Source organism: Chiloscyllium plagiosum, chromosome 1 (assembly GCF_004010195.1).
Source record: "Chiloscyllium plagiosum isolate BGI_BamShark_2017 chromosome 1, ASM401019v2, whole genome shotgun sequence".
In the NCBI taxonomy this organism is placed as follows: Eukaryota; Metazoa; Chordata; class Chondrichthyes; order Orectolobiformes; family Hemiscylliidae; genus Chiloscyllium; species Chiloscyllium plagiosum.
Window position 1 is genome coordinate 64,384,881 of NC_057710.1, and position 19,232 is coordinate 64,404,112.

A 19,232-nucleotide genomic window follows, 5' to 3' on the forward strand; every position below is an offset into this window, starting at 1 on the left:
CAGCACCGAGAGCGAGGAAAGCCTCTGGCGCTCGTTCTGCTACTGCAAGGCTCCAGGGCCTGCATCCCAGGGAATCGGTTTTCTCACCCTTGCAGACTGCTATCCCGACAACGATTGCGTTTGATTGAAAAAAAAATTCACAACGTAGAAATGTTCACACTGTGAGGTTACGGCCAAAATCCTTTAAGGTTACGGAGCTGGGGAGAAACATACAACCTCTTCCACCGAATTCCCAAACATCAATGGGAATTGCAGTTGCAGCTTTAAGATGAATTGATGAAATGCAAGTGTATTCGGACACATTAATCAAACATGATAGATTTGTACTTTATATGTTCGCACGCTGCTGGTTTCAGTGATTACGTTCAGAATAAATACCAAGCAGCAAGGAATCGAATTTGGAGAATAGACACGTCTTGTTGATTAAATCACAACCCACCCACACCCACCCCCCTTCCGCCCAACATACACACAATTGGCATCTAGTATAATATTAAAGAGGCTGAGTGAGTTTGAGTTCTATCAAATCTTTATTAGGAATCCGATTTCTTCATCGGGTGACGCTGTGACATTTCACCTGATCTGCGGGAGCCTTCAATTCTTGCGCTGCTCTATTTTTTTAAAAAAATAAGAAAACGTGGGGAAATAGTGTGCGGGTTGCATACCTGGCCAGATCGCCGGCGCCTGTCACAGGTTGGATATTACCCGCCCCTGAGAAAGAGAGAGAGAAAAAAAAATGCAGAAGGAATAACTAATGAAGAAATCGGGCTGAAAAGGAGGAGAGGAAGAAGCAGTGGGCTGGCGTTTTAATTTGCTTTCGAAATCGCGAAGCGTTGTGGAGGAGGGTGTGGGAGTGTGTGTATCTATCTATCTGTCTGTGTATGTGGTGTGTGTGGAGGCTGCGGCGGCCCGTAGTACAGGAGATCTCGGGAGGAGAGCAGCTGGACCGCTGTAGTCAGCTGTGGCCCGTTGGAAGCTGCAGCAGCCCCGGAGCGAGCGAGCCCATCTCCCCGAGCCCTGGAGCACCGCCTCCCGGCCACCTGCACCACACTGGGGACTGTGACCTTGAGCTGAGCAGCGGCGGCGGCCCCATTCGCACTTCTGCTTTCACTGGAGGAGGAGGAGGGGGGCAGAAACAAAAAGGGGAAAACAAAACATTTCTCCCTCTGTTTACACTTCATGGGGATGTGTTCAAGGCAGGAGCGGATACAGACAGACATAGACAGCGTACTCCAGAGGTGCAAGGCGGACAAGGACTGTCTGTTTTCCGGTAAGATTTGTTTATTGTTTGTTTGTTATTAATAATGATTCCAAACGCTGGCTTTGTGCGGGTTTAAAACGCCGGCAGTGTATTGTCATTCGGCTCAACAGTCATAAGATAAATAAAATAAGTCATTCTTGGTGATATATGCGTTCATTTGCAATTGAAATGTTTTTAATACAATCTCGATGTGATGTAGCAGATGGATGAATGCGACTGCAAATTTGCAGTTTCTGTTCATTTCCATGGATCTGTCCGTTCGCAACGACAATTTAGTGGTCGCTATGGAAACACTTGTTGCAGAGAGACATACAGTAAATGCCCAGCTCTATGAAGTGATCCATCGCAGACTCGGGGCTGCATTGTGATTGTTTCGCCGGGGCTGAATTTCTTTCATTTTAATCCACACTTTGGCAAATCTCGCCAACACAACAGACAGCTCAAAATCCGCCGCTGGGTTCGAACACAACCTTTTTAAAAAAATGTTCCTCTCTCTCCTATTTTAGATTTCAGATATTCTGATTCCACCTTCACCTACACATACACAAGAGGCTCGAAGAGGTAGGACGAAACTTTCTCTCTTCCCCTTTTCCAAACAAAACAAAAAGTTTTGTGCTTGTATCATATATTGTTATAATATGCTTGGAACTTCCACATCTCCAGGCAAACATGATAAAAATGTGGGCGGTGGGTGCGTGTGGGGGAGGGCGGTATTTCTCAATGAAATCTCATGCCATCTGTGTGGAGCAGCACGGACATGTTCCGGAATTATTTTGAAACAGACATCATGACACTTCATCTCGTTTGTTTAGATACAAACAAGATGGAAACCTCCAAAAATCCCTGCGTTATATCCTATGCAATAACCTCTTCTGAAAGTGCTGGAAACATCGACAACTTTGATCGAGGCTGTTTAGATCAAAGTTGTTGTTTATAAATAAAACGACTTGACTCCTTTAATGTATAGCCGCGGCGTTGATTGAACTGCTTATTTGCAACATGCCACATATACTTTATATAAAGTGAAAATAATCCATTCTACAAGTAGCGAATAACAGGGACTTTTAGCCAAACAAATTGATCTGAGAAACTCTAAGCATTTGACCTGCCCACTTCCTCCTCACCGACCTAAACACTTTCTAACGTTCTCACTTCACTCAGATTCAAATAGTGCAGGTTTCTGAAAGCAGACAAGCTCGTTTATAATTTTCTAACGGTGATAGCTCGAACTGCCAGTGGCCGCTCTGCGTCTGTGTATTTCTACCTCTTAAAAAAAAAATCGGTGTTAGGCACAAAAAAGTGAAGTTGCAACGGGCCAATTTTTAGCAAAATCCCGATTAGGGTACGTGGCCTGTGAGAAAAGCTTGGGTTTTGTCTGAATTCGCTCAGAGCAATAACCATTGTTTTGAACATAAAATGTAGCATGACGTTGTGGCGTTTTTAAGAAAAGGAGTTTTTTTTTTACACTTTTGCTACCACTTCACTTTTTTTTGTCAATAGTTCGCATGATTGTGCAACCACGGGTAGGAGGAAAGAAGCAACATACAGCCTCCAAACCGGTTTTGAAACAGCTCAGAGACCTGTTTTATACACTATGCTGTCAGAATATTAATTTCAATCATCCAGACCAGAATTGCATGCAATATTCCAATAGTGGCCTAATCAATGTCTTGTACAGCTGCAACATGACCTCCCAACTCCTGTACTCAATACTCTGACCAATAAAGGAAAGCATACCAAAAGTTTTCTTCACTGTCCTATCTACCTGCGACTCCACTTTCAAAGAGCTATGAACCTGCATTCAAAGCTCTCTTTGTTCAGCAACACTCCCTATGACTTTACCATGAAGTGTATAAGTCCTGATAAGATTTGCTTTCCCAAAATGCAGCTCCTCACTTTTATCTAAATTAAGCTCCATCTGCCACTTCTCAGCCCATTGGGCCCATCTGATCAGGATCCTGTTGTAATCTGAGATAACCTTCTTCGCTGTCCACTACACCTCCAATTTTGGTGTCATCTGCAAACTTACTAAATATACCTCTTATGCTCACACACAAACCATTTATTTAAATGACAAAACATAGTGGACCCAGCACCGATCCTTGTGGCACTCCACTGGTCACAGGCCGCCAGTCTGAAAAGCAACCCTCCAGTACCATCCTCTGTCTTCTAACTTTGAGTCAGTTCTGTATCCAAATGGCTAGTTCTCCCTGTATTCCATGAGATTTAACCTTGTTAATCAGTCTCCCTTGGGGAACTTTATCGAATGCTTTACTGAAGTCCATGTAGATCATGTCCACTGCTCTGTCCTCATCAATCATCTTTGTTACTTCTTCAAAAAACTCAATCAAGTTTGTGAGTCAGGATTTCCCGCGCACAAAGCCATGTTGACTATCCCTAATCCCTATTCCAAATCCATGTACATTCTGTCCCTTAGGATTCCCTCCAACAACTTGACCATCACCGACGTCAGGCTCACTGGTCTGTAGTTCCCTGGCTTGTCCTTACTACCCTTCTTAAAGAGTGGCACCACATTAGCCAACCTCTAGTCTACTGGCACCTCACCTGTGACTATCGATGATACAAATATCCCAGCAAGAGGCCCAGCAATCACTTCCCTCGCCATCCACAGATTTCTCGGGTACACCTGTTCAGGTCCTGGGGATTTATCCACGTTTATGCATTTCAAGACATGCAGCACTTTCTCCTCTGTATTATGGATATTTTTCACGATATCACCATCTACTTCTCTACATTCTATACTTTCCATGTCCTTTTCCACAGTAAACACTGATGCAAAATACTTGTTTAGTATCTCCCCCATCTCCTGTGGTTCCACACAAAGGCTGCCTTGCTGATCTTTGAGGGGCCCTATTCTCTCCCTAGTTACCCTTTTGTCCTTAATGTATTTGTAAAAACCCTTTGGATTCTCCTGAACTCTATTTGCCAAAGCTATCTCATTTCCCCCTTTTGCCCTCCTGGTTTCCTTCTTATGATGCCTACTGCCTTTATACTCTTCAAGGATTCACCCGATCTATCCTGTCTATACCTGACATGTGCTTCCTTCTTTTTCTTAACCAAACCCTCAATTTCTTTAGTCATCCAGCATTACCTATAGCTACCAGCCTTTCCTTTTACCCTGACAGGAATAGACTGTCTCTGGACACTCGTTATCTCATTTCTGAAGGCTTCCCATTTTCCAGCCTTCCTTTTATCCTTCTACCCCCAATCAGCTTTTGAAAGTTCTTGCCTAATACCATCAAAATTGGCCTTCCTCCAATTTAGAACTTCAACTTTTAGATCTGGACTATCCTTTTCCATACTATTTAAAAACTGATAGAATTACGGTTGCTGGCCCCAAAGTGCTCCCCCACTGACATCTCAGTCACCTGCCCTGCCTTATTTCCCAAGAGTAGGTCAAGTTTTGCACCTTCTCTAGTAGGTACATCCATATACTGAATCAGAAAATTGTCTTGTACACACTTAAGAAATTCCTCTCCATCTAAACCCTTAACATTATGGCAGTCCCAGTCTATGTTTGGAAAGTTAAAATCCCCTACCATAACCACCCTATTATTCTTACAGATAACTGACATCTCCTTACAAATCTGTTTCTCAATTTCACTCTGACTATTAGGGGGTCTATAATACAATCCCAATAAGGTGATCATCCCTTTCTTATTTCTCAGTTCAACCCAAATAATTTCCCTGGATGTATTTCCGGAAATATTCTCCCTCAGTACAGGTATAATGCTATCCCTTATCAAAAACACCACACCCCCTCCTCTCTTGCCTCCCTTTCTATCCTTCCTGTAGCATTTGTATCCTGGAACATTAAGCTGCCAGTCCAGTCCATCCCTGAGCCATGTTTCTGTAATTGCTATGATATCCCAGTCCCATGTTCCTAACCATGCTCTGAGTTCATCCACCTTCCCTGTTAGACCTCTTGCTTTATCCCTGCCTGCCCTGACTGTTTGACTTGCATCTTTTCTCAACTGTACCAGTCTCAGATTGATCTCTTTCCTCACTCTCTCCCTGGGTCCCACCTCCGCAACCCCCCCCTTACTAGTTTAAATCCTCCCAGGCAGCTCTTGTAAATCTCCCTGCCAGTATATTAGTCCCCTTCCAATTCAGTTGCAATCAGTCCTTCTTGTACAGGTCACTTCTACACCAGAAGAGCTTCCAATGATCCACAAATGTGAATCCTTCTCCCATACACCAGCTCCTCAGCCATGCATTTATCTGCTCTATCCTGCTATTCCTACACTTACTAGCTCGCAGTACCAGGAGTAATCCAGATATTACTATCCTCGAGAACATCCTTTCTAAATTCCTCCCTAACTCTCTATGTTCTCCCTTCAGAATCTCATCTTTTTGCCTTCCTATGTCATTGGTTCCAATGTGTACAATGACCTCCTGCTGGTCCCTCTCCCTCTTGAGAACATTCTGCACCCTCTCTGAGGCATCCTTGATCCTGGCACCAGGGAAGCAATACACCATTCTAATGTTTTGCTGCTGGCCACAGAAATGTCTATCTGTGCTTTGGACTAGAGAGTCCCCTGACACAATTGATCTCTTGGAACCCGACGTACCCCTCATTGCATTCAAGCCAGTCTCGATACCAGACACCTGGCTGTTTGTGCTACATTCCCCAGAGAATCCAACACCCCCTACATTTTCCAAAACAGCATTCTTGTTTAAAATGGAGATAGCCATAGAAGACCCCTGCACTACCTGCCTACCTCTCTTACCTTTACTGGAGTTAACCCATCTATGTGACTGTATCTGCAACATTTTTCCCTTGCTATAACTTCCATCCATCACATCCCCTTGCTCTTGTAAATTCCTGATTACTTCTAATTTTCTCTCCAGCTGATCCTTTCGATCTGATATGATTCGCAATCAACAAAATTTAATATGGATGTAACGCTCAGTAACACTTCAACTCTCCCTAAAGTCTCACACCCGACAAGAAGAGCATATCAATCTACTAAAGGCCATTTTTACTTCTTCCAATCTACAGACCCAGAAAATAGAACTGTCTTATTTCTCTACAAAACACTGCTGCAGGCTAACTTAATACTTATGGCTTGTGTTTTTAAGTTTAATCAAGAGACATAGCTCAATAAAACATACAGTCAAGAAAGAATGGACAACTCACTATTGCAGATTTTATGTAGGCCACACCTAAAAATAGTCACTTATCTGTTTCTGTGCTGTGACCTCCCCCAAACAGGCTCCTCCACGATAAGTTGTGAATTTCACCATTTGTTAATTTTCCCAGATGCACTCCAATGTCCAGCGATCCATGAATTCAAACAGCAAAGGCAGTAACTGTGCAGGTTCACTGCTGTGTCAGTTAGCAGTGTGGGTTTCTTTTTCTCTCTGTGTGTGTCTCTCTCTCTCTCTCCAGCTCTGACCCGACCATGTGCTGCCTTTGTCTGTTCCTCTCCCTTTTAAAGTCCTGCTGTTTTGACTTTTTTTCTCAAAGTTCCAAAACAATGCAACAGCATATAAAACAGTCATTGCTGCTCCTGGAATTCGAGGAAATCACCTCCAACACCTAAAATACCTCAAAAAAGGAGCAGTCTGTTACAGTCAGAAATATTTCCCGTTCTCCATCTTGGGTTACCAGTTGACTCAATTTGTACTGTACCATTTCCAAAGACTATGTACTGTTTCTGAAGTTCAAAACTGAAAACTGTTCCAGATGATTGTGACTGACAAGTGCTCTTTAAACAGAAGCATAACATTTTTCCTTCCATGCTCAATGGTATAAAGACAAAATTTTCAACCACAGAACATTCCCTTTTCTTCGACTCTTAATCTTCTACCTTCCAACCATTTCAAGTCCCAAAGATAGCTCAAGCTCAATTCATATTCAGTATTTGTGATGAGTTTTTTTGTGATTGCTTTCATCAATGTTTTCGAGAAGTTCATGTAGACATCAGCCATAGCCATAAAGCTAAATACATTTTCAAACTCTGTACTTGATTAATACAACAAAGAACAAAGAAAATTTATAGCCCAGGAACAGGCCCTTCGGCCCTCCAAGCATGAGCTGATCAAAATGTAATGTCTAAACCTGTCGGCCACTTCCTAAGCATCTGTATCCCTCTACTCCCCACCTGCTCATGTATTTATCCAGACGCATCTTAAATGAATCTACCGTGCCTGCCTCTCCCACCTCTGCTGGCAACACATTCAAAACGCCCACCACCCTCTGTGTGAAGTACTTGCCACGTGTATCTCCCTTAAACTTTCCACCTCTCACCTTGAAACCGTGACCTCTCGTTATTGAATCCTTCATCCTGGGAAAAAGCTTGTCTCTATCGACCCTGGCTATACCCTTCCTGATTTTGTAAACCTCAATTCGGTCCCCCCTCAATCTCCTTTTTTCTAATGAAAATAAACCTAACCTACTCAACCTTTCTTCATATACCAGGCAACATCCTCATAAACCTTCGCTTCACCCTCTCCAAAGCATCCACATCCTTTTGGTAATGAGGTGACCAGAACTGTACACAATATTCTAAATGCAACCGAACCAATGTCTTGTATAATTTTAACGACTTGCCAGCTCTTATACTCAATACCCCACCCAATGAAGGCAAGCATATTATATGCCTTCTTGACCACTCTATCCACCTGTGCAGCAACCTTCAGGGTACAATGGACCTGCACTCCCAGATCTCTCTGCCCATCAACTTCTCCCAAGGCTCTTCCGTTCATTGCATAATTCATTCTAGAATTAGTCTTGCCTAAATGCATCACCTCACATTTGGCTGGATTGAAAACCATCTGCCATCTTTCCGCCCAACTCTCCAGTCTATCTATATTCTCCTGTGTTCTCTGACAGTCCCTTATGTTTTCTGCTACTCCACCAATCTTCGTGTCATCTGCAAACTTGCTGATCATACCAACAGTGTCCTCTTCCAGATCATTTACGTATATTACAAACAACAATGGCCCCAACACTGACCCCTGTGGAACACCACTGGTCACCTTTCTCCATTTTGAGAAATTCCCTTCAACTACTACTCTGTCTCCTGTTGCTCAACCAGTTCTTTATCCACCTAGCTAGAACACCCTGCACACCATATGACTTCACTTTCTCCATTAGTCTACCATGGGGAACCTTATCAAATGCCTTACTAAAGCCCATGTATATGACATCAACAGCCCTTCCTTCACCTATCAACTTGGTCACTTCCTCGAAGAACTCTATTAAGTTGGTAAGGCACGATCTCCCCCGCACAAAACCATTGATTGAACACAGCCTCCTTCAAATATAATTTTTATCAGCTTGTGCTTGTAGAGGTGCTCACCCATTCAGTCTTTGATAATGTATTTCAGTAACTTTCACACAAGTGATGTTGATGTAAATTTTAACTGTTAAAATTTAATCTATCTCTGAATTAAGCAAAGGTATTAAGGGATATAGTCCAAAGGCAAATTTTTGCAGTTAGGCCACAGATCAACCATGAACTCATTGAAGGCTAGAGGTGCTGAATGGCTTTCTCTTGTTCCTGTGTAGATCAAAGGGTCTCTAGTTTCTGAATTTCTCTTTGGTTTGAAGCTTAAATATTTTCAATCTTTCAATCTAAACGTTTCCTGAATTGAGAGAGTTTGAAAACGTTTGACTTATTCATTTGCAATTTGTACATTTTTATGATTAGGTAGGGAGGAAATGATCAGATCCTAGACAGCTTGCCATCTTAAGTCCAATCATTTACATATTGAATTGAATTGAATTGAATTTATTGTCCCGTGTACCGAGGCACAATGAAAAGCTTTGTCCAGTGAGCAACACAGGCAGATCACAGAGTTAAGTAGCATAGATAGTAAATCGTAGGTAAACAGCAGCAAAACAAAAACACAGGTACAGACGAATGTTAAGAGTTTGTGAGTCCATTCAGTATTCTAACAACCGTCGGGTAGAAACTGTTATGAAACCAGCTGGTGCATGTGTTTGGGTACTATTATCCTTATATAGGTGCAAGGAGTTTGTTCCTTTTAGTTTACTTTTGTACTACTGCCATTTTGTTCTCTTCTGACAATAGGTACAAAATATCCATTTACTATGTGATTTTTCCTAATGTCAATTTTAGTGTAGACTACATGCCTTGATGGGCTCATGTTCCCCATTACCAGTCTCTTGCTCTTAATATATTTCTAAAATCTTTTAACATTAGATTTGATATTCATTGAAATAATCCCAGTGCTTGCAGTAATAAGGTAAACAATATATTCTTTGGAAAAATGCTGTCATCAACCATTACCATTAACCATTACCAGATCCAGTTGCTCCCGGATTACGTATTTGTTTTAAAAATTGACCATATTGTGAATTTCTAGAACTGAATAGGAAAAAAATAATTCTGCAGTATGTTTTATCATTCTTATCACTGATTAAAAATTTAATTATAACCGAGTTGATAAAAGGAGCATCACAGGTCGGCAAAGCAATTAAAAGTGCTAACACAGCCCTGGGATTTATTTCTAGGGGCATTGAATTTAAAAGTAGAAGAGACTAGAACTAGAGGACACAGTTTAAAAATAAGAAGTTATGTTAAACTTGTACAGACACCTGGTCAAGCTGCAGTACTCTCTGTGTTCTAGAAAGGATATAGAAGCAATGGGGCAATTGAACTGACACCTTCAGGATGGTGCCAGAACAGATAGATTAGAGCTATTAGGAAATATTGAATGGATTGTGTTTTTCTTTAGGAAAGAGACATAACAATGACTTCATTAAAATCTTCCACATTTGAATGGTTGGATTTAAGTAGATGCAGAGAGAGTTTTTCCACTTACAGTAGGAGCCTAAACTAAAGCCATAAATGAAAGATTGTATTCATAAATGCAATAAGAAAATAAGGAAATATCTTAAGAAGAGTGATTAAAATGTAGGACTTTCTATCACAGACAATAGGTGATGCAAATTATTTTGCACTATTCAAACAACTTGAATGTTTTCAAAAGGAAACTACATGACTATGAGAGAATAAAACAAAGAGAATGGCTGTGATGACATTGACTAAATAAGAGGAGACACTTGCAAAATATAAGCACAAGCACAAAACAGTCAAAAACAGACCTGCTTCTGCACTGTCCATGTCATGATGCTCCAGTGGAGATTGCTGTCACTTGACTTCTTATAATGTGGAGTCACTCTAGTGGTGCAGTGCCACTGTATGCAAAGCAAGGAGTTAATTGCAACCTAAATTAGTGTTAATCTGAACTCAATAAAATCTCACCCCTTGAGGATGTTCGGTTTCTCTCCAGAGAACTGAACAAATTATTTGGACTGGTATTTGACAACAGAATGCTGAGGGAGTTCTGTCAGGTGAGATGGTAAACTAAGGTACCATCTGTTCTTCCAGTTGGACATGAAAGACTACATGATACTATTTCAATGAAGAGCAGGGTTTCTGTCTTAGTCTTCAGGCAGTTAAATATCTCTCACCAACATTACAAAGTCAGATTATCCAATCATTAATATCAATGCTGATTATTAAACCTTGAAGTTTGTGAATTGACTGCTGCAGTTTCCTACATTAAAATAGTGATTACATTGTAAAAGTATTACATTTTCAGTAAAGCATTTTAGGGCTTCCTGAGGTCATGAAAAATGGTATATAATGACATGTTAGTTTGTAAGTGATACCTTAAACAGTTTCTGAAATAAAATGAATTGTAGAGCATCCATTCTTCTTTTCGTATAACCGCCATAATGTTTATGGTTACAAGTAGCAAGTGCTATTTTATATTTGCAGAAAGCAAAAATAGTTACATTTAAATTTTAAAAATGGCATTTTTTGCACAATATATGCCTTTTGTTTTATTATGTGGTCTATAAAAACAGGTCTCTAATGGAGAGAGCTAGAAAACCATGGGCATCACACTGACTTTCATCAGCCAAGAAACCTGTTCTAGTTTGATGTCATGCCCAGTAAATTGGAAACCTGGGGTTCAGAGAATTGCATGAATGAAAGGAGATTTTGGTTTGTAATTCAAATCTGAAACAGAAGCTATCAGGTTGTGGCATGCTGCACATGCTGTGCTGCCAAGGCATTTGCATTGCATGTACTTTACTTTAGGATCTTCATAATCCCAAGAAACAAGAAGCACAAATTGCAAATTATCCACCTTACAAATTATTGAGTGAATTAAAAATGCTCTAACATTAATTTCTAACAGAAAAGATGGAAGGTAAATTTACAAAGGCATAACGAAGTACGATTAGGGATGAACGATAAGTGTTAGCAATGCTGATATTTAATGGACAAATATAAACAAAACCTTTTGCCTGGTGATGCACACCACACAAACTTATTTTATTTTCTGCTGTACCAAAAAAAACCCCAAAGAACTGCAGATGCTGGAAATCTGAAACAAAGCAGAAATTGCTGGAAAAATCAGCTGGTCTGGTAATATCTGTGGAGAGAAAGCAGTGTCCAGTGACCCTTCTTTAGAACTCTAGTTTCTCCAGCAATTTCTGTTTTTATTTTACTTTCTGCAATGTCCTAAGAACAATAAATCCACCTTACAAATTATTGAGTGAATTAAAACCCTAATTTCTAACAGAAAAGATGAAAGGTAAATTTTTAAGTGGGAACGTTAAATTAATTTAAACTTAAAATTACTTCAAAGTTTGTGCGAAGATTTATAGCTCGGGTGCTCGTTGTTGTGGTTCTGTTCGCCGAGCTGGAAGTTTTTGTTGCAAACGTTTCGTCCCCTGGCTTCACAGGAGGCTCCCAAGCACTGAGTGTTGTCCCAGTTATATTCATGTTGCTTGTTGTCTGCGTGTGTGGCTACTAAGGATAGCTGTTCGTGTCGTTTCGTGGCTAGTTGATGTTCATGTATGCGGATTGTTAGCTGTCTTCCTGTTTGTCCTATATAGTGTTTTGTGCAGTCCTTGCATGGTATTTTGTACACTACATTTGTTTTGCTCATGTTGGGTATCGGGTCCTTCGTTCTGGACGTAAAATTACTTGGACGTAACTTGTCTTCCTGGGAATCTTTACTGGGGTCTCAGAAGCTGGAATCTCCAAAGGGACATGATCAATTTAAATGTGTGAAAACAGTAAGGATCATAAATTCGATGTGGAAAATTTGAAATGGAGACATGAAAAATGATTTGGAATTTTCTTAATAATCAAAGAGCAGAACCTTGAGAGCAGCAAAAGCATTTTGGTATCCACGTGGAGCCAACATATGTTTGTAATCGGGAAATAGTGTTCAAAACATTTGTTTTATAAGGAAGTAATAAGCAAAAATGGATTAAAGGGAACCTGTGTTTGTGAAGTTGGATTTCCAAAGGGCACTTGATTAAAGTTACACATCAAAGGTTACTACACAAATTAAGAACTCCTGCTGTAAGGTGTGATATGTGACTTGGATAAAGGATTGGTTAGCTAACAGGAGTGATAATTAGGTCTTTTTCAGGTTGGCAATGTCACAGGGATCAGTGGTGGTGCCTCAATTATTTACCTGGATATGGGTACCAAATGTATAGTAACTAAATTTCTGAGAATGCCTAGTGTCTATTACGTATGATGCTAAGTTGTCAAAATGAGGTAGAAAGCCTACAAAGAATTATAGATAATATGTAGGAACGAAAATAACAGATGGAATATAATGTGGGAAAATGTGAACTTGTCCACTTTGGAAGGAACACTAGGGATTATTTAACTTATTATTTAAATCAGGGGAGGTTGCAGAAATTGAAGATATAGTATGAACTGGGTGTTCTGGTGTGTAAAGCATGAACTGTTAGTTTGCATGTATAGCAAGTGATTTGGAAAATAAATGGGATGTTGGTCTTTATTCCAAATGGTACGAAATGTAAGAATAGGGAAATATTACCACATCTTGATGAAAAGATGTCTAGAGTACTATGTACAGTTTTAGCTTCATTATGTGAAAAATAATATAACTGAGTTAGAAGCAGCACAGCAAACATTCACTCAACTCGTTCTTGGGATAAATGGCTTATCTTTTGAAGGATATTAAATAGATTAGGCCTTTACTTTTTGGAATTGAGAGGAATTGATGTCGTTGAAGAACTTAACAAAATAGATTCTGAGAGGTTGTTTCCCCTTGTAGAAGAGACTAGAATTAGGGGACACAGTTTAAGAATAAAAGTTCATGTTTTTAGTATAGAGATGAGTTTTTCTTTTCTAAGGTGATCATTAGTCTGGAAATTCTCTTCCTCACAAAACAGCGGAGACTGGGACATTAGATACATTAAAGGTGGAATTAGTTGGATGTTAATGGACCAGAGAGTCAAGTTTATGGGGACGGATGAGAAAGTGGAGTTGAAAGCACAGCCAGATCAGCCATATGTTATTAATTGTAGACAGGGCAAATGAGAAGGGCTGAGTGGACTAGTCCTGCTCCTAAGTCTCGTGTTCCTATGTACATAAATATTATGGTGTACAAGTACAAAATGTAATCTGGAAGGTTAATGGAATGTCGACCTTTCTCTTAAAGGGACAGGAATCCAAAACTGGTTAAGCTGTGCTTCAGTTGTACAGAGCCTTAGTCAGCCTTCACTTGGAGAACTGGCATCAGTTTCCTACACTTCATCTCAGGTAGGGTAGTTGGCTTTGCAATAGGCATGGTGCAGATTCACTACAATAAAGCTCAGCAAAACAGTTATATTTATGAGGAGAGTGTTCACAAACTTGTCATATACTTGCTTGAGTTTCAAAGGTTTAGTCAATAGACTAGATACAGCCAATTTATTTTAAGAATAAGAAGAGACAGTTGTAAAATTAGAACTAGGCTATTAAGTAAAATCAAGGAGTATATTATCACACAAAGCATAGTAGCTCTCAAATTTACTTCTGCAAAGAAATGCAAGGTCAGTTGAATTTTTCAAAATTGACAGATTTAAATATCAGAAGATACATATCAGTCAGGATGCATGGAATTGAGGTAACATTCAATGGTCTAAATAAATTATGTTGGACCCTGAATGGCATATCCCAGGCCCTATGTTCCTTATTTCTCTAAGCTTTCACTGAGGTTAATGTTTCTACATATTTCAACTGAAGTTACTTAGGATATATGGCCATGACATTTTCTACAATGTTGTTGTTCATTATGTCATGATGAATAGACGACTCATTACCGATTTCCTCAACCTACACTGCTACACTTGACAGTCACAATTGCTTTTTTTTTCACTTTCTGATAGGCTCGAGTCCAAAGCACAAAGTACTCATGCTCTCATGACTGAAACTGTGTTGTAACTCAAGTACATTTGATAGTTTTTAGAAAGACTGTTGAGTTTGAAGCATATTTTGGGAAGAGTAGGGATAATCTAACTTGGCATTTGACTTGCTTGCTAAAGGCTTTCGGTGTGAGAATTAAAATTAATATTGACAAATTAATGAGTGCTAACTTGCTGTTTCCAAAGAAGTGTCTTTCCATGTTTATTTTTGTGAAAGCCTTGAAGCAAACTCTGTCTGCATTGTTTAAGCTATCTTTTAAGAAAATTAGAATATACTCAAATTTACTAGGCAAAGAAGAAGACAAAAAGTTTTGAAATTGTTTGGAACAATATGATCATAGAATCAAAATTTACATCAAGGAAGCAAATCTTTCAGCCCAACTGGTTTGTGCTCATGCTTAGACAACACATGGGTTTCCTCCCTTTCTAAGCTATCTCTTCAGCAATAGCCCTTTCTATTCCTTTTTCTTTCATGAACTTACTTAACTTGATTCTCAATGCATGCATGCTAATGATTTCTGTACTTAAAATACAAATTGTACTCATTTATTGCCTTTAAAGCAATTGGCCAAAAAGGTGGAAGAAGATAACGATTCTAACAGAGTCTTAAATAAGGGGAAAGAAATAGAGAAACACTAAGTTTGAAGTTGAAAATTCCATAGCTCAGAGCTTTTGCTGTTGTCAGTACATCCATCAGTGGTAAAATGAGTAAAGTTCGAGATCAGGAAGGACCAGAATTGAAGGTATGCCAATAGCTTGGAGCATTGTAGGGCTAGAGGAATATTCAGAGCATTTCGGGACAGCTTGGGAGAAGCCACACAGTATTTTTAAAACAAGGTTGAGATTGTCCTTTTACATATACCAGTGCAGGTCAGCAAACACATGGAATATGGATCAGTGGGGCAGGTCAGCAAACACATGGAATATGGATCAGTGAGGCAGGTCAGCAAACACATGGAATATGGATCACTGGGGCAGGTGGGAGTTAAGATGCCGGTAAGATAATTTTGGATCACCTTCGGTTTATGCAAGGAAGAAAATGATTTCAAATGGTAGTGAGTTGAAATAGTGCATTGAAGATCAAACAACAGCATAGAAAAGGGTTTCAGCAATGGGTAACCTGAGGTAGTGATGAAATGAGGCATTACTATAGAGGTAGAAAAAGGCATTGTTAGTGGCAGTGCACATATGTAGTCAGAAGTTCAAATATGACAGCAACATTTTGAAGTGTTTGGCTTAAGGAGAGGTGGGTTTGTCTTGGCTAGCGAATGGAGTTTCTGCCAGGGATTGAAGACAACTGCTTTGGTGTTCCCAGTATTTAGTTGGAGGAAGTGACTGCTCATCCAGTACCAGATGAAGAACCATCTGTGGAGCAGGGGCTGTGGCAATAATGCTTTAAAAATGTTCTTAATTTCCCTCTTGAAGTCTCCTAACCTTCTCCTGAGAGAGCAGCACCCAGCCCTCTTGGTGGGCTTGCTAGTGGAACATTAGCTCATCTGGGAGCAAACCCTGTCCACTGTTCCTAATTTGACAGCTTTCTTAGAGGCACCCTTTCCATTGGCCACCCCATGTCAGGTTATCAAAGTAGGCAGCCAGACATCACCATCAAGTCAGAACATATAATCGTTTCTGACCTCTGAGATTTTGAAAAAGGCAGTAAGATTTCATTCATAGACTTCCATCAGGATTTGTTTGATTTTTAAAGTGAATTGCTACCCACTGTATATGATTTCAGACAGTTCCTATTTGTGAAATTTGTTTCACTTTATAGAGTAAGGCAAGCCATCAAGCATATAAGAGATCCACCTAATTAGAACAGGCTGAATGTACCAAGACATTTGAAAATTTGAAAACTCTTTGCTACTAGATATTATCCTTTTCTGATTTGCAGATTAGAAGTAGCATTTTCATAGGTTTAGCAATCCAGCTATCATATGATATTGTCAACTTTAAAGTGTATTATAAAGTTATCTTACAGCAATCACTCACACATGACTGTGTAAAAGTGGTTTTGTTTTGTTTTAGAAAAGCTTCCTCTTCCTGCCATGTGAACAGCCCACAGATCTCATCCATTGATCTATGTTATTTTCTATTTTTAAAAAAAAACCCTCCCTTTTATACACTCCAATTCAGAAAAGCAAAAGTCAGTGGTCAAGGCTAACATTGACAGAAAACTTTAACAGAAAGTGGAATCTCTGGGGACGTCAGTCTGAAACCTCAGCAATGCAAAAACAAATGTATGAGCATAATAACCTATATTTATACATTATTCAAATGGTTGCAATAACACAATAATGTAAGAACTTGCAATTACATATTGTTTTGATGCAGTAAAGCATCCCAAAACCTTTCACAGTGCAAATCAGTGGCAGAGGAATTTGGAGAGATGATTGAAAGTGCAGTTGAAAAATAATGGGTTGCAGACACTTTTGCAGGAAGAGAGAAGCTGAAAGACCGAGTAGATTTTTGGGTAGACAGTTCCAAAAAGAAGGGATGAAGTGGTTGAAACCCCAGCTGCCACTGATGTGATAACAACTTTGCTGAATGTTAGGAGTGTAAGGAGGAGACTTTCAAAGAGAAGTATTATACAGTCAGAGGGCTGAAGGTTTTGGATTTAATGTTGCAGTGTGATAATGAAGCAAGTAACATTTAAAAGCAAGGATGTGGGGATGCAATGGGAGAAGGAGATGCTGTGGAGTAGGACTTTGTGTGGGTTCTGATATAAATAGGAGATTTATTTGATGCAGTATTTAACTAACCTCCTATCTTTATTTTTTAAAAAAGAACTCACCAGATTGTATTTCAGTTGCAACGCTTGAGTGTCAGACTTTGATCAAACCTGTATGGAAATTTTACAATACCTTTGCGATCAATTTTATATGGATGGATTAGAGACCAATCACAACTGAAGTTGTTGGCAACACAGTGGATGAATAAAGAGTGCAAATCTACTAAGCAAGTGTAGAATAACCAATGATCAGTCAGAAAAATCTAATATTAAGAAAAACAAAGAATCCACCTTTTTTATAGTTTCCTGCCATCTTGCTTTCATTGTTAAATTTGCTACTGAAAGCAGATGGTGGAGGTAGTGTTAGGGGCATGGGGTAGTGGTGAAGCAGTGATACAAGTCTATTGCTTTCAACTGAAAAGACCTACTAACATGCTTCAGTTCAGCACAGAACATTCACTTGAGTAGGTCAGTGGGAGCTGCCTGTGGGTTCCATCTAATTCTCTTTTGGCTATCAGGGAAGACAGTATTAAAAAGCATTTATTTTGCAAATTCATGAAAATAACAGATGTCGTGGAATTTATTTGTGTGTCTTTGGTAAATTTGTAAAGAACAGATCTTTTGAGTTTAGTTTGATTGGGATTGAATTGGAAAAAGGGCTGTTTTTCAACAAAGGAGTGAGGAAGGAATTTCTGTATTATTAAAAAACAAGTTACTCAAACTCATTAAAAGTAATGTTTATACTACTGCTTTGCAAGCCCAGCTCCAGGGATCTATGTATAACATGAGATTCAGCCAGCAACAGGTTGCTGAGTGGTTTTTTAAATTGTGACTAATTGTGGATGCCAAAAGCTATCACCTTGGCAACCACTATTTGTTTGACTCTTGGGTAGCCGAACAGCTTATTGATATGAACAATATTGGGAGAAGCCTTGCACTGCAGAAAATACAGATGGTCTCAGTCTCTTTGTCTTGCTGTAAAAATGTCTGAAGCCTGAAGAAACCAGTTATTTTGTTTTCTGTCCCACGAGTTGCTTTAAGCTGTTACTTTTAACCAATAAGTTATAGACTTGAAAATGCATGAACCGATTGCTATGTGCCACCTATATAAGAAACAGAAGCAATCCCTCCATTAAATCTTGAGCATTTGCACCAGTGAACTGCATCCCAAGCTTTTCCCCCTCTATCCGTAATGTCAAATGTCCATATTAAACACGCAAGCTATTTAAACATTTGTCATCGTTCATCTGTTTTCACTTTGATTGACGTTAGCTCGCCTTTCTGTCCTGCTTCAAATGCTTGGTTATACACTCATTCATCCATGTTTGCATATACTTCTTGCCTCTTTCTCCCTTACAGATCATTCCTGAATTCATGTTTAGTGTTGTTTGTTCCAAATTGTTAAAGTTATCAATCTGTTCATCCCATGAGTGGATTAAAAAAAACAAAATTGCCACAATTAGGAAATAGTCTCTCTTTTCAGCTATCAAAACTATCCATAATTGAAAATAAACTCTACAATTTCCAACGTTCTGGTGGAACTGGTTAAATTATCTCAAATCTCTTTTCCTACACTAATTTTTATTCCTGAAATCATCCAGCTGAGTCTACACTGTACGTCCTCTGTAGCATTAATGTCCTTTGTATATTTCAAAATAATGTACCGTTTTCAAAATTGGACAAAATACTCTGTGTCCCAAGCAATAGTTTTATAAAAAATGCCGTAATATGTATTATTCTGCTAACCTGCAATGTCTCCCAGAAATAGTTTATAGATCTTATTGCTTGACAATGTTTTATCTGCAGAAAATTATACAATTTGTCTAAATAGAAATAATATATCCCTATATTGTGACCCCTAGGGTACACCATTCTAATCCCAGCAATATCCATTTATATTGACTTGTTTCTGTATACCATGAACCATCAGTCCATGCCATTACAGTCCATGCCTGAATTTTATAATAAACCCTTGCGGGATTACTTATTGATCACCTTCT

At 39.4% G+C, this 19,232-nt stretch overlaps 1 protein-coding gene across 1 annotated transcript in view; it reads left to right on the forward strand.

Moving 5' to 3' along the window:
* The first annotated feature begins 249 nt into the window (after positions 1–249).
* The window catches only part of parp8 (poly (ADP-ribose) polymerase family, member 8), a 361,099-nt gene continuing 342,116 nt past the window's right edge, over positions 250–19,232 (forward strand). The window contains exons 1-2 of the mRNA XM_043688244.1: positions 250–1,270; positions 1,768–1,822. Of these exons, the coding sequence (XP_043544179.1) occupies positions 1,180–1,270; positions 1,768–1,822 (146 nt within the window). The 5' untranslated portion in view covers positions 250–1,179. The remainder of the gene's footprint in view (positions 1,271–1,767; positions 1,823–19,232) is intronic.